This window comes from Trichomycterus rosablanca, chromosome 8 (genome assembly GCF_030014385.1).
Source record: "Trichomycterus rosablanca isolate fTriRos1 chromosome 8, fTriRos1.hap1, whole genome shotgun sequence".
Classification (NCBI taxonomy): domain Eukaryota; kingdom Metazoa; phylum Chordata; class Actinopteri; order Siluriformes; family Trichomycteridae; genus Trichomycterus; species Trichomycterus rosablanca.
Window position 1 is genome coordinate 19,832,850 of NC_085995.1, and position 15,081 is coordinate 19,847,930.

A 15,081-nucleotide genomic window follows, 5' to 3' on the forward strand; every position below is an offset into this window, starting at 1 on the left:
AATTAAATACTATTGTTACTGTTACTATAGCAATTAGTATCTTTACACAAAATTTTAACTGGTTATTTTACGTTTGGTTAAATCTCATATTGTACCAGATGTAACACTTGACTACAGCTGTGTGCTTTTACTGTAATAAGTTCTTTATTGTTTTTATTGTTTGTATTTTTACTTCATTTTGATGCACACAGCTGGCGAGCAAATAAACTGACTGTATTCTGAAGGGAGCTGTCTGTCTGTCTGTCTGTCTGTCTGTCTGTCTGTCTAGCTGAGAAAGGGGGATAAACTATTAGTGAGGGCAGAATGATTGTCTTAAAAATACACTGTACAATCCTAAATAAACTGCATCTTTCAAAATGCATGCTGGTTTTGTGACCTGCAAAGTGACACAGCCCGCCAGTAGATGATGTTACACATATTTACACATGATCCTAAAATGTACAAAAATTAAGCATAAGGAGGAAATTTAATGAAAATGAAAACAAGTTTGTGCTTCAGGAAGAGAAACCGGTGCGTCTCTTGTGTTATGAGTCCATGTCTGTGGTAAAGTAGGACAAAACAAATGCAGAATTTGGCCTCCAAGAAAAACAACAGACTGCAATCACAGCAGGATACGTTACAATCGGTCCTTTGAGGGCCACCATAATGCAGATGTGGCCCTCGGTGAAAATGAGTTTGACACCCCTGCCGTAGAGCATTCTAATGTTTGTTTGTGTTTATTGCCATTCCAGCTCAATTAGGCTACGTACATGGCATTAGAGGTGGGTTCAAAACCAAGTTTAAGTTAAATGAAAATTGCTGTTCTATATTTGGCTTTTAATCTTTGTGTAATTCAAGAAATTCTGGATTTTTTGTGGGTTATTGTGTTCGAAGAGGTCTTTGCGCATTCTAATAAAATATGTTTAATTGTTAGGGGGTTAGCACAGAATTGACAAACCGGTGCCTGCTCGCCAACCAGGAGGTGTCAGTGGGTGAGGGCAGTATGGTCTATTCTGCAACGGGTTATAATCGTCTGGTCTTGTCTATTTAAAAAGTCTCGATTGTGTGAAATACCGATGTTGGGAGTTATTTCATGTAGTTTATTTTGTGGATTGCTGGACCACTCTTCTTGCCATTTCTCTCTGCAGTAAACTTTGATTTGTGGGTAAGCATCAGTTTTGGGAACATATTTCCAAGCAATGTCTTGATTTTTTGCTTCCTTTGCCAGGCTGTCTGCTTTTTTCGTTTTCTTCTATGCCACAGTGACCTGGAATCCAGCAGTAGAAGATGGAAAAACCTTGGCTGTAAAGTTCTTTGTCCATATTGAGACGTTCTCTGATTATTGGGTGGTCTGTCTTCATGGATTTAAGAGCTTGTATGCAGGATTTTGAGTCTGAACAAATTACATATAGTTTATGGGGACTAATAAATATATGTCTGACAGCCAAGAGAAGTGCACGAGCCTCTGCCGTAAATATTGAAGGATGATGAGGGAGGCGGATACTGCTGCAGTGGCCATTGGTAAAAAAGGCAGCACCCACATGGGTCTCTGTTTTTGATCCGTCCGTAAAGATAAATCTGTGTTTTGGGAAACTGAGTCTGGTTGTGTTGTATAAAGAAAGATAGTCAAGTGGTGACATATTCTGTTTCGTGGACTTTGCTATATTATGTATTACGTTTGGTTTCCTCAGAGTCCAGGGAGCAGGCAGAGGGGGCTTGGTGGGGCCCTCCAGGATATTTAAGGTTGAGAGTATGGGGCCTATCCGCAGACTAATAGGTCTGATTAGGTGGGGTCTGGCACAGTAGAGGTGAGCAAGAGAGTCACCAAAAATGGCTTGGTGTGCAGGATTATTTTTGTTTTCTTGAATTCTGAGAGCTTTTGGCAAACTGATCTGAAGGTTTCTGATTGGGAGAGGGGGTTCACTTGCTTCAACTTACAGGCTAGTGACAAGGGACGTTCTGAATTACAAGCAGCTAGAAGTCTAAAAATAGTACTAATAATCAGAATTATGTTTTTACTGGTGCTTGGGTGGTGCAGCAGTCTATTACACTAGCCCACTACCGCTAAGATCCAGGTTCCAAGGCTCAAAAGGATGGACAAAGCCCTGTGATGGATTGGCACCCTTATTATGGTGTTTCAGCTCTGTGCCCAGTGTTGCATAGTAAAGCCAAACCCGCAGTAGACCCTGACCAGAATAAATAAAGAGTAAAAAAAATACATTTGTGCAGTGTTACCTCTATGTTGTGAATGTTCTCAAGCAGTTGGGTAAAGGATCGCAGCTCTGGTAAACGGAAATTTTTCCTCTCAGAGTTGGTGTCAAATGCCGAGCTCAGGCCGGGTATCTCCAGGTGATGCAGTTTCTGGAAGAAAAGTTCCAGAAAAGGTGCCAGCATAAAAATGAATGTATTCATAACTGAGTAATTAATATGCATTAATAATAGAGTAGAATAGTAATGGAATTCATTTATTTAATTTTTATTTATGGTAGTTAATCACTTTCAGTTCCAAAAAGTAGTTCCAAAAACAGCATGGGAGGTGAATTAGGGAGGCATTAACATTCACACATGTCATTAATAAAACTGCAAATAGTTTTAATAAAAGTGTCATTAATATATGTTAGAATGAGGTCATAATAGTTAAACTACAGCATCAGATTGTGTTTTACCTTAAAACCATAACATCATAACAAGCAAACAGTTATTATTATTCTATTTATGCTCCCTGGTTATCTCTCTCCTCCACCTTTGCAGACCACTACCCTGGAGGAGGCCCAAGGAGGGCCTAGCTCTGACGTGTGCAGTTGCCAACCGATTTCAAACGCAAGTATCAGTATTGTGTACAGAAAGTCAACAATGCTTTCTATAATTCACCATCTCTGTGCAGAGGCTGTAACAACAGCAGCGATAAGGAATCTCTCTGGCCCTCCCACCTAGAAGATGTTAGCCAAGTGTCTGTGTGTAGGCAGATGACTGGTTGCATAGCTGAGATTCACACTTGTGAGTTCGACATCTCAGCACTGGTGGGCTAGCATGTTTTACTGCTGCACCACCCAAGCATGTCTATAACATAAAACCTAACAGAACGTATAATAATAAAATCTGTAGGGCACATGGGTGGTGTAGTTGTAAATTACAACTCTGCCAGCACTGCACTCTCAGTACAATAGAGACAGAGCTGCACTTCCTCACCCAATGCACCAAGTACCACCACATCCGGTCCCAATTCTTCCCCAAATTTATCATCACCGACTTCAACTTCCTCCCAGACCCCGACAAACTGCCCCACCTACTGGGGGAGCACAGAGAGAGCTGCACACCAGCAGGACTCTACATGCACACCTGCCACCTGATGAGGGACAGTAGGTGACCATGTCTCTCTCACACACTCTCACTCTCTCACACACTCTCACTCTCACACACACACACACTCTCACACACACACTCACACACACACTCTCACACACACTCTCACACACACTCTCACACACACTCTCACACACACTCTCACACACACTCTCACACACACTCTCACTCAAACTCAAACTCAAACGAAGCTTTATTGGCATGACAAATAATGACATTCGTATTGCCAAAGCAAGTTACAGAGAAATATAACAATAAAAATAAGAAAGAACAAAAATATACAGAACAGTTACATGTGCAAAAAATATAGAATAGAATAAAATATTAATAAAAACAGTGCAAAATAATAACGATAAAAAGTATAATATTTACAATAATGAGGTAGTAAAACAATCAGTTTGTGCGTGTGTGTGTGTGTGTGTGTGTGTGTGTGTGTGTGTATGGGACATGGTCACCCACTGTCCCTCACCTGGTGGCAGGTGTATGTATAGAGTGCTGCTAGTGTGCAGCTCTCTCTGTGCTCCCCCAGTAGGTGGGGCAGTTTGTCGGGGTCTGGGAGGGAGGTGAAGTTGGGGATGATGTTGTTAAATTTAGGGAAGAATTGGGAGCGGACGTGGTGGTACTTGGTACACCGGGTGAGGAAGTGCAGCTCCGTCTCTACTGTACTGAGAGTGCAGTGCTGGCACAACCTCTCCTCCCGGGGCAGCCAGGACCGGGTGTGTCGCCCCGTCTCCACGGCCAGGTCGTGTGCGCTCAGTCTGTACCTCGTCAGGGTGTTTCTTAATTTAGGGTCGGATACTGCGCTCAGATAATCTGCTGCACTGTAGTGTCTGTTTAGGGCCAAATAGCACTGCATTTTACTTTGAGTTTTAGTTTCAGTTTCCCAATAATTCAGATATTTAGTTCTGAGTTTTTGTGTAATTTGGTTTATTCTAATTGGGTTTACAGATTTCTCTTGTTCCTGAGTCTTTATTGTGTTAGTGTGTGTTATTAGTGTGTCGGTGTGTGTTAGAGTGTCTGTGTGTGTTATTAGTGTATCGGTGTGTGTTAGTGGTGTATCTGTGTGTGTTATTAGAGTGTCTGTGTGTGTTAGTGGTGTATGGGTGTAGTGACTCAGGACCAGTTGGATGAGGGGACTGGTATGTTTGCTCAGCTCTTGGTGTTTCAGGGCTTTATAATGATAAGTTTGGGGGTCGCTCTCATTTAGATGTTTCCAGAAGTTGATTGCTCTTCTCTGTATGTTTATAATTAGTGGAAATCGGCCTAATTCTGCCCTGCACGCATTGTCCGTTGTGTGTCTGTGCACCTTTAGGATGCTTTTACAGAACTCTGTGTGCAGGGTCTCTAATGGATGTTTGTCCCAATTATGGAATTGATGGTGTGTAAGCGAACCCCAAACTTCACTGCCATATAGAGCAATCGGTTCAATTATTGATTCAAAAATTTTAAGCCAGATTCGAACTGGAATTTCCACGAATGTTTGACGTTTTATGGCGTAGAAGGCCCTGCGAGCTTTTTCTCTCAGTTCATTTACTGCCGGATTAAAGTTTCCTGTGGAACTGATGTTTAGTCCGAGGTAAGTATAATCTTTAGTGTGCTCAATTTCATGGTGTCCTAATTTATATGTGTGTTTGGTTCCCTGAGATCTGGCTCTTTTCTGGAAGGTCATAATTTTGGTCTTTTTGAGGTTGACGGTCAGGGCCCAGGTCTGACAGTGCTGCTGCAGCAGGTCCAGTTTGTGCTGGAGACCCTGAGCGCTGGGGGACAGCAGGACCAGATCATCTGCATACAGCAGGAGTTTAATCTCTGAGTCGTGTAGAGTGAGACCGGGCGTGGCTGAGTGCTCTAACATGGAGGCCAATTCATTAATATAGATGTTAAATAGAGTTGGACTTAAACAGCAGCCCTGTCTCACTCCACGCTCCTGAGAGATGAGATGTGTTCTCTTACTGCCGATTCTTATTCCGCACTGGTTTTCTGTGTACATGGATTTAATAAGATCGTATGTTTTACCCCCTACACCACTCTCTAACATTTTATAAAACAATCCTTCATGCCAAATGGAATCAAAAGCTTTTTTTAAATCAATAAAACATGCAAATATTTTAGAGTTATTTTGAACTACATATTTTTCGATCAGGGTGTGTAGGGTGTAAATATGATCGGTAGTGCGGTAATTTGGTAGAAAACCAATCTGACTTTTACTCAGGACGTTGTGTTGGGTAAGGAAGTGTAATAATCGTGAGTTAATTATACTACAGAATAACTTCCCCAGGTTACTGCTCACACAGATGCCCCGGTAATTATTAGGGTCGAATTTATCTCCACTTTTGTAGATGGGTGTTATGAGACCTTGATTCCAGATTTCAGGGAAGGAACCGACACTCAGAACCAGGTTAAAGACTTTTAACATCGCCAGGTGAAATTTGGAGCTGCTGTGTTTGATCATTTCATTCAGGATCCCGTCAGGTCCTGATGATTTCTTTGTTTTTAGTTTTTTAATGTTGTCTTTAAGTTCCTGCTCAGTAATGAGAGAGTCTAGAGGATTCTGGTGGTTTTTAACAGCCCGTTCCAGTTCCTCTAACTTACTAATAATTTGATTTTGTTCAGGATTTGAATCTAATTCTACATTTTTAAAGAGTGATTGGAAATGGGTTGTCCAGATATCCCCATCCTGAATGGCCAATTCTTCCTGTTCTCTATGTTTTAATTTGTTCCAATTGTCCCAGAATTGATGTGTGTTGATTGATTGTTCAATAATTGTTAGTTGTTTTTGGGTGTACTGAGCTTTTTTGGTTCTGAGTGTACGTTTATATTGTTTGAGGGTTTCACAGTAAAGAAGTCGTGTGTTACTGTTGTTTGGGTCTCTGTGTTTTTGGTTTGATATTTTACGGAGTTCTGTTCTTAACATTTGACAGTCTTTGTCGAACCAGCTGTCATCTTTTGTAGATTTAGGTTTTGATTTAGATTTAATTTTTAATTGAGCTTTATTTGCTGTATTTTTAAAGATCTGATTAATATTTTTAACTGCCTGATTTACTCCTTCTTTACTGTTAATGTACGCAGTGTCCAGAAAGTTGTCTAAGCTAATTTGGATTTCTGTGCTGCTAATTGCTTTCTGGAACTCCTCTGCGCTGTTCTCAGCCCATCTGTAGGATCTCACACACACTCACACTTTTACATTTTTATTACTACCTCATTACTGTTTATGTTACCATTTTTACTGTTATTATTTGCACCGTTTTTATTATTATTTTATTATATTTATATATAGTATATATTTGTTATTTCTTATTGTTGTTTTTCTTTTCTCTGTAACTGAGCTTTTGCAATACGAATGCCTTTATTTGTCATGCCAATAAAGCTTCTTTTGAGTTTGAGTACACTAGCTCACTACCACTGGGGTCCAGGGTTCGAAACCCACCTGAGGTGGTTCTGACCGAAACCTGTTTACCCACCCGAGGTTAAATCCTGCAAATTAAGACTGCTGTGCCAACAATGCTGTTCCTTCAAATTATTCTACAGGCCACCCAAGGTAGATGGGTCCCTGCAGAGTCTGTTTTTTTTCTCCCGACTTTTAGCATATCCAATTACCCAATTGCGTTATGCTTCCTCTCTAATGATGCCAATCCCTGCCCTGATTGAGGAGAGCGAGACTGACACACGTCCCCTCCGACACGTGTGCAGTAGCCAACTGCATCTTTTCACCTGCATGAGGTCGGGTTCGTATGTGGATCAGCTCTGTGTATGGAGAGCCACACCCTGATCAACCCATTATTCCTCAAATCTGTGCACACACCATCAATCAGCCAGCAGGGGTCGTAAATGCATCAGTTATGAGGTCCCTATCCGGCTCTCACCCTGTATGAACGACAGCCAATCGTTGTTCATGTCGCCAGCCAAGCTTGATGGCAGAGCTGAGTTTTGAACCGATACGTTCGAAATGTCAGCTCTGTTGTGCTAGTGTGTTTTACAGCTGCGCCACCGTTCCTGTAATTTTGGGGGGGGGTTTTCCTTGCCTTTCTCACCCTTGGTTTGCTCAACAAGGGTTTTTGGTCTGTTGGTCCTGGATTCAGGACTCAGGAAGTTGCTTTGAAACAATGTCTATTGTAAAAAACACTATACAAATGAACTTGACTTGAATTTTGATTGGCATCCATCCAGCATTTTTCATAAAACCGAGCACAAACTAATGAAATATGACAGTCTAGATCTGTCAAACAATATCAAACAGGATATTTATTTGTTCTGGTAGCACTGAGGGCATCAGGAGGAGATACTGTTTATTTGTGTTTGTGCCCTAGTGTTGGACATAGTGCTCGTGTTACGTTAATCTCTGTCTTAAATCTGTGTAGTAATGTTTTATTCACTCCGTCTACCATCTTAAACACAACCGATGTGTCTTACATGTCAAAATCGGTCCATTAAACTGTAAACTCTGGCGTGGCATAGAGGTTTAACACACTAGCACACCACTGCAGACTTAAAACCTATAATTGAGTCACTTCACTGCTTTGGGCACAACTTACCCTTTTTCTTGAACCAGACTTCTCTTTTATCTCCACATTAAGACCAAGGTCATCCGTCACATCCCCCTTGTTCTTCCTCTGGACGGCACTCAGAGGGCCTTTCCAGGTGGAATTGTAGTTCTTAAATCCAGTCTGAAAGCATAATTAAAGGAAATCATTGAGAAGGGTTATATTATTATAGTCTAAAAACACACACCAGGGTTTAAGTATGTACACACCCTTTATAACTAGTAGCAATGACCACTGCAAACCACTGTATAGTCATAGGGACAAGGGACAATCTCAATCAGAGATTCTTCATCACTACTGCAGTTATGGCTTCTGCTGGATGGTCGAGGCACCAGTACAAGGGAAGGCTGATCGCAGATGGCAGCACGTGGCTCCCCATACGTTATACTTAAGGCCCTACCTAATTCACGGCCGTGAAAATCGCGTCATGGACCGACGGAAGCTTTTTCCTGTGTAATATGCAATTTAAGGTTTGTGTTTAGCGATTTAACATTTTTCATTTGCGGATCGTTCAAGTGCCTCACGTTTACTGGTTAATTTGCACTATGAGGCATTTTAGAGTTTATAAAGTAAAAAATAACCTGTACAAAGGCAAACTATGTACATGTTGTACTACTTGTTCCTTAAAGGTGCAGCACAGACTACAGAAAGATGATCACGTGTGTACAGAAGCACACTTTCCATTGATTATAAAAAACTTAATATGTAATATATGCACTTAATATGTAAACACATACATCAAACATTGTCAGCACACTACACCACAGAAAAGTCTGTTACAATAGGAATCCTACGGCAATTCAGTTAGCAATCGGTTAGTCAAAAGCAGCTAAAAGCACTACTTTTATTTTGTGGACGCAGAGAGGGGGGGTGTCAAAAAACAGATGAGAATTTTTGTCTTTGAGACCATCGCTGTTCTAGATTACATTCCACTATTAAGGTAGACTGTGCTGTGTATTGTAGCTTCCATTTATTCCATCATTCAATTTATGAGTGTTATTTAATGACAGCCATGAAATGTGGCACTTTCCTTTAAAAATCTGTGATTTTTTAAAAACGAGGTCCATGAAATTAAGCACATTTTCCTGTGAATTTAGTAGGGCACTAGATATACTGCAGTTGTCTCTAGCAGTTAAAAAAAAGGGTCATAGGGCGTGTCGGAGGGGGTCATGACTGTACTCGACCAGAAGTGGAGGCGGGAGCAGCAGGAGCAAGTCATCCCAATGCAGAAATTGTGATGCAATCATGTCAACATTAACCAATGTCTGCAACAACTTGGCTTATTCACCCTACCTACTATGTACCTACCATGTACCTTTAATGCACATAGTTTCGGTGCAGATGTTTGGGTACCAGGCATTAACAAACACCTTGCCCTATAATTCAAATAAACTTACTTTCATTCTTGATGGCACAGAGAGAGTCACCAGCTCAGGACGGAACACTTTGTATAAAGCAAGAAGCTGCATGAGGAACGGTTGTCTACCCTGTTGGAGAAAAAGCACAAACTGATGAGCCAAAATATTAGGACCAGCCTTCTAATATCCTGTCAAAACAGCTCTGACCCACAAAGACATCTAAGGCAGTCCTGTGGTATCTGGTACCAAAACAGTACAAGCAGGTCATTTTACTACTATACATTGCCATCTCTTTCGTAGGTAACCAATGCACATGTGCCCATCCGTCCAGATGACCTTGGAGAATCCAGGAAAAGTTGACCTTCTTGCAAGTTTCAAGTGGCTTTATTGTCATTTCAGCTATATACAAGTATATATTGAGATGAAACGTTCCTTCAGGACCATGAGAACAAACGATGTTTAGGTTAAGTTGCTGGTCTAGTAATAAGGACTAGTGATTACGGGCGGTGGTAGCTCAGTGGACTACTAATTAGAAGGTTGCCTGTTCAAACCCCACCTCTGGCAAGCTGCCACTGTTGGGCCCTTAATTCTCAACTGCTCAAAAAAAACTGTATTCAATCATAATTGTAAGCCACTTTGGATAAAAGCGTCTGCTAAATGCTGCAAATGTTAATGTAAACACTGCAATACCTGTGCAACAGACCTAAAGACTTATTGCTCATATGTCCAGTTTGGCTGCCCGCATGCCTATTGTAGGTGCTTTCGATGATGGACAGGAGTTAGCACTGATACCTCAGCTTGCCGGTGACAATGCATCCCCATACACAGAAAGGTTCGATGTGCTGTGTTGTGACATATTCACTTATTAGCAGTATTAAAATGATCAGATTTTTGTATGAAACACAGAAGCCCTTCTATTGGTTACAAAAAACCCTTTGGCATTAATGAGTCTTGGCCGTCCAACAACCTGTCAGTGGTTCCTGGCTTGTCGTTCTTTAGACCACTGTTAGTGGGTGCTCACTACAGCTTGGTATGTGCACCCCTTGCATACATCTGAGATATTTCATCCGAGTAGTTTGGCAATACAGTGGTACCTTGAAACTCAACGTCAATTGGTTCTGGGACTGGTGTTGAGTTTAAAAGGCGCTGAGTTTCAAGGTATTTTTTCACATAAGGATGTATGGGAAACCTGTCAATGCGTTCCATGGTCCCGTGGACTTGCATATATTTTAGGCATATATAAAATAATAGGGTTGTTTTAAACACTTATACAATGAAAATAACACAAATATAATATAAACACTAAAATAAAAAGCTGATCCTTAAAATTTCTCAGAACTCCGACAAGTTTAAACACAAGTTTAGAAGTGAAACAGTGAGGAAAATCCAGCGAAACACAGATACATGTGGATGCTTTCAGAGTGAATCTGACAGTTATTCCACACAAATGCAGATTCGTCTTATATGCACACTTTAATGACATATTACCGCACCGCTCAAGTCGATTTCCCAAGTTTAAGGGAAACGTTGAGTTTAAGGGTACAAATTTCTCGACTTAGGGCGTTGAGTTTCAAAGATTTTAAGTTTAGGGGACATTGAGTCACACGGTACCACTGTATTGATTTGGCTGTAATCACGGTCACATAGGTATTTATGCTGCATATATCTGTCACATTGAACACAATTAACTACCATCAGCCCAATGTTTAATAGATCACTGATCGTAACACACACAGCATTTATGAAACACCACTGCCATGAACATTTTCAGGGAGATGTCCTAATGTTTTGACTGGTCTTGCACAATTAAGAAATTTTTGGTTTAGCAATTTCTTACCATTTTAGCCTGAATGTCCAACAACTTTCTAACTCTGTATGGCTGGACTGTAGTAAACAGAAAAACACAACATGTCATACACAAGAGTAATTAATTCAACTATTCTTAACAATTATAATTCTATTCAATTCTTACCATGCTCTTTAATCGTTAAAAGGTACAACACATGGCAGATGAAGGGACACTGAAATAGAAAAAAAATACAATTGTACATATTTGTAATAATCTGCAATAACCTAATTTTTAAAATAACTGTATTATTTATAATTACATCGCATTGAAACTCACCAGATTTTCTTCAGTCACAAAACTGAAAATAAACCCGTAGATGCCTCTTAGCTTGTCTTTGCAGTCAATCAGGTCAAACATAGTGAGAACCCAGCGAAAAAAAAGGACCTTTGAAAGAAATATATATTAAACATAATGGTGTTTTTCATATACAAGTAACATATACACACACGACTGATAGAATCTTCCTTCATTGATTAATACCTGAGCATTCATTGGTAGTTTTCCCATGCATAGCCATGACACTCCTCGTACAATAGCGTCCTGAGGGACTGCTGAGGCAGGTATCAAAAACTTCAGAATCCGCAAACAGGTCACACTACCTGTGCAGTGATGAGAACAGTTCTTAAGCTCTAATGCAATTATTACTCCAGTAATAAAGTTACAAATACAAATCATGTTTAGTGACAGAGACAGACACAAAGACACTGTCTGAAAACCTAGTGACCTCTCTACATAGACAGCATTCTATGCTATCCTAAGCACACTCCTGAGAAGAAGGCTGTCTATTCCTAGATCCCTTAAAATGCTGCCTATTGTGGTGCCTTAATTCTAATTTATAATCAGACTGAATAATGTGGGAGCATTCATAGCTACCTTAGCGGTAAAGGCAATCCCAGCGTTCAGTGCAACACTTTTTCCTCACAAAAAATTACAACTATGCGTAGCAGTCCTTGTCAGGGACAATTTAACTGTTTTTGGTACACAGATGGAGATGTTAGCTGGCATGCTAGCGGGTTGTGTTGCCTCAGCCCATTGGTTCGCTTAGCTCAGTAAGCGAAAACTGCAGTGTACAGGTAGTGCGTCTAAATAATCTGCCTTATGAGTCTTATCAGAATCCTCTCTACCTAGACAGCAAGGCAGCTCACTAGGTTTTCAGACAGACCCCTGGTCTAGATCACTAACAAACCCAAGTTAACAGTCCCAAGGAAAAACCCTGAGAAGCTAAGTTTCAAAACTTATTGCAAATAGAACATGTATCACTATCAAATCATTGACACATTAACATACAAAACAAAAAAAATTACTTGACTGTTAGATGAACTTGAGGGTTCAATTACTAAATGTAGCTTTAAGGAAATAGGGTAACTGTAAGATGATCTCACCTGCACGGAGACTTAATGCCAAGTCCAGTAGTGATGAGATGGCCTCTGGAGGGAGACCTTGACTGAGTGCAATGGTCTCCGCCACCACCAAGTTCTTCTCCAGCTCATCGTTGCCTCTTACTACAGTGCCTTCCTGCACTGTGGAACACACACAGATGAAGAAATAATTAGAATTATGTTTATTCACCAAATACACTTGCATGTACATTATATTGCCAAAAATATTCGCTCGTCTGCCTTAACACACACATGAACTTGAGTGACTCCCATTCTTAATCCATAGGGTTAAATATGATGTCGGCCCACCCTTTGCAGCTATAACAGCTTCAACTCTTCTGGGAAGGCATTCCACAAGGTTTAGGAGTGTGTTTATTGGAATTTTTGACCATTCTTCCAGAAGCGCATTTGTGAGGTCAGACACTGTTGTTGGACGAGAAGGCCTGGCTCACAGTCTCTGCTCTAATTCATCCCAAAGGTGTTCTATCGAGTTGAGGTCAGGACTCTGTGCAGGCCAGTCAAGTTGTTCCACACCAAACTCGCTCATCCATGTCTTTATGGACCTTGCTTTGTGCACTGGTGCACAGTCATCTTGGAACAGGAAGGGGCCATCCCCAAACTGTTCCCACAAAGTTGGGAGCATGAAATTATCCAAAATCTCTTGGTATGCTGAAGCATTAAGAGTTCCTTTCACTGGAACTAAGGGTCCGAGCCCAACTCCTGAAAAACAACCCCATACCATAATCCCCCCTCCACCAAACTTTACACTTGGCACAATGCACTCAGCCATAACATTAAAACCACTTCTACACTTGTTTCTACACTCACTGTCCAATTTATCAACTCCACTTACCATATAGGAGCACTTTGTAGTTCTACAATTACTGACTGTAGTCCATCTGTTTCTCTACATGCTTTTTTAACCTGCTTTCACCCTGTTCTTCAATGGTCAGGACCACCACAGAGTAGGCATTATTTGGGTGGTGGATGATTCTCAGCACTGCAGTGACACTGACATGGTGGTGGTGTGCTAGTGTGTGTTGTGCTGGTATGAGTGGATCAGACACAGCAGCACCGATGGAGTTTTTAAATACCGTGTCCACTCACTGTCCACTGTATTAGACACTCCTACCTAGTTGGTCCACCTTGTAGATGTAAAGTCAGAGACGATCGCTCATCAAATGCTGCTGTTTGAGTTGGTCATCTTCTAGACCTTCATCAGTGGTCACAGGACGCTGCCCATGGCGTGCTGTTGGCTGGATATATTTTTGGTTGGTGGGCTATTCTCAGTCGAGCAGTGACAGTGAGTGTCTGATCCACTCATACCAGCACAACACACACTAACACACTACCACTATGTCAGTGTCACAGCAGTGCTGAAAATGACCCATGATCCTGGGAGAGTCCTGACCATTGAAGAACAGCATGAAAGGGGGTAACAAAGCATGCAGAGAAACAGATGGACAACAGTCAGTAATTGTAGAACTACAAAGTGCTCCTATATGGTAAGTGAAGCTGATAAAATGGACAATGTGTGTAGAAACAAGGAGGTGGTTTTAATGTTATGCACTACATTTTCTAATAGTTATGGGTGTAAATATGCCTTGTATTTATTCTAACATACAAAAAAAAGGTACAGTATAGAACCTGCATTCGAGTAATAACAATAATACTTGATGCATACGTTTGAATATATGTTTATTATTTTGTTTTGCTTGTTTATTTTGACTAGTAAGTGTGTAATATTAATTATTTGGATTTATAACGGAGTATTTAGACACTTGTCTTTATATAACATGTAAATAAATAAATAAACAACATCGCCTCTGCTGAGTAGCTAAACTAACCAGCACTGAAGCTTCATAGCTACCAGATGCTAACAACGTATCAGTGATTGTCTCTCACACCCAAACGCTAAATTGCTTAAATTTAGCATTGACAGCATGTTAGTTAGTTTACTTAGTTAATCCAGGTTAATAATAGATAGTTAACTGAGTAAGTGGGTAGTTTATAAGCGTTATTGTTTTTACCCTGAGAGAGATAGAGCAGCGCCTGCTGGACCGGGTTACTCTCGCCCTTCTTCCTCACATTGTGCGCCACTCGTACACTTCTGTTACTGGATGAAGACGAGCTGGATACATTTGCAGCCGGTTCTGAAGTTACTTCAAACCGGTCAAATACGTTCGCCATTCTAACCGCGCTACATACTTCACTTACTGTAGCTAATATGCATTATAACGCACCAATACTGCTGTGTTATACTGCCGCACTAGGCTGTTGTTACTTTCGCCTCATTCAAATACAGCTTCAATAGGCGCGACCGTTTAGACATGCGCAGACACAACTTCCGCTTTTACTCCCACTTGCCACCTTGTGGTAGTTTAAATTATCGCTCTGCGGCCATGTTTGTAGTTTTTTAACAATTGCTTCTATTTTATTGTTTTTAAACCAAATTAAATGTAGAAATAAGTCGTACAGTGCGGTACCTTGTAACTCGACGATCCCTAAACTTAAAATCTTTAAAACTCAACGCCCTTCGCAGAGTAACTTGTACCCTTAAACTCAACGTGTTCAGCTTTTTTTACATTTACATTTTTAGCAGATGCTTTTATCCA

The 15,081-nt window shown here is 40.8% G+C and overlaps 1 protein-coding gene across 1 annotated transcript in view; it reads right to left on the reverse strand.

Annotated features, from left to right (window-relative positions):
* cenpi (centromere protein I) overlaps positions 1-14,790 on the reverse strand; it is a 53,441-nt gene extending 38,651 nt beyond the window's left edge. The window contains exons 1-9 of the mRNA XM_063000550.1: positions 14,497-14,790; positions 12,470-12,607; positions 11,568-11,686; positions 11,364-11,471; positions 11,211-11,259; positions 11,076-11,122; positions 9,278-9,367; positions 7,872-8,003; positions 2,215-2,340 (exon numbers count right to left, since the gene is read on the reverse strand). Coding sequence (XP_062856620.1) covers positions 2,215-2,340; positions 7,872-8,003; positions 9,278-9,367; positions 11,076-11,122; positions 11,211-11,259; positions 11,364-11,471; positions 11,568-11,686; positions 12,470-12,607; positions 14,497-14,656 — 969 coding nt within the window. The 5' untranslated portion in view covers positions 14,657-14,790. The remainder of the gene's footprint in view (positions 1-2,214; positions 2,341-7,871; positions 8,004-9,277; positions 9,368-11,075; positions 11,123-11,210; positions 11,260-11,363; positions 11,472-11,567; positions 11,687-12,469; positions 12,608-14,496) is intronic.
* Between the last annotated feature and the right edge of the window lie 291 nt (positions 14,791-15,081).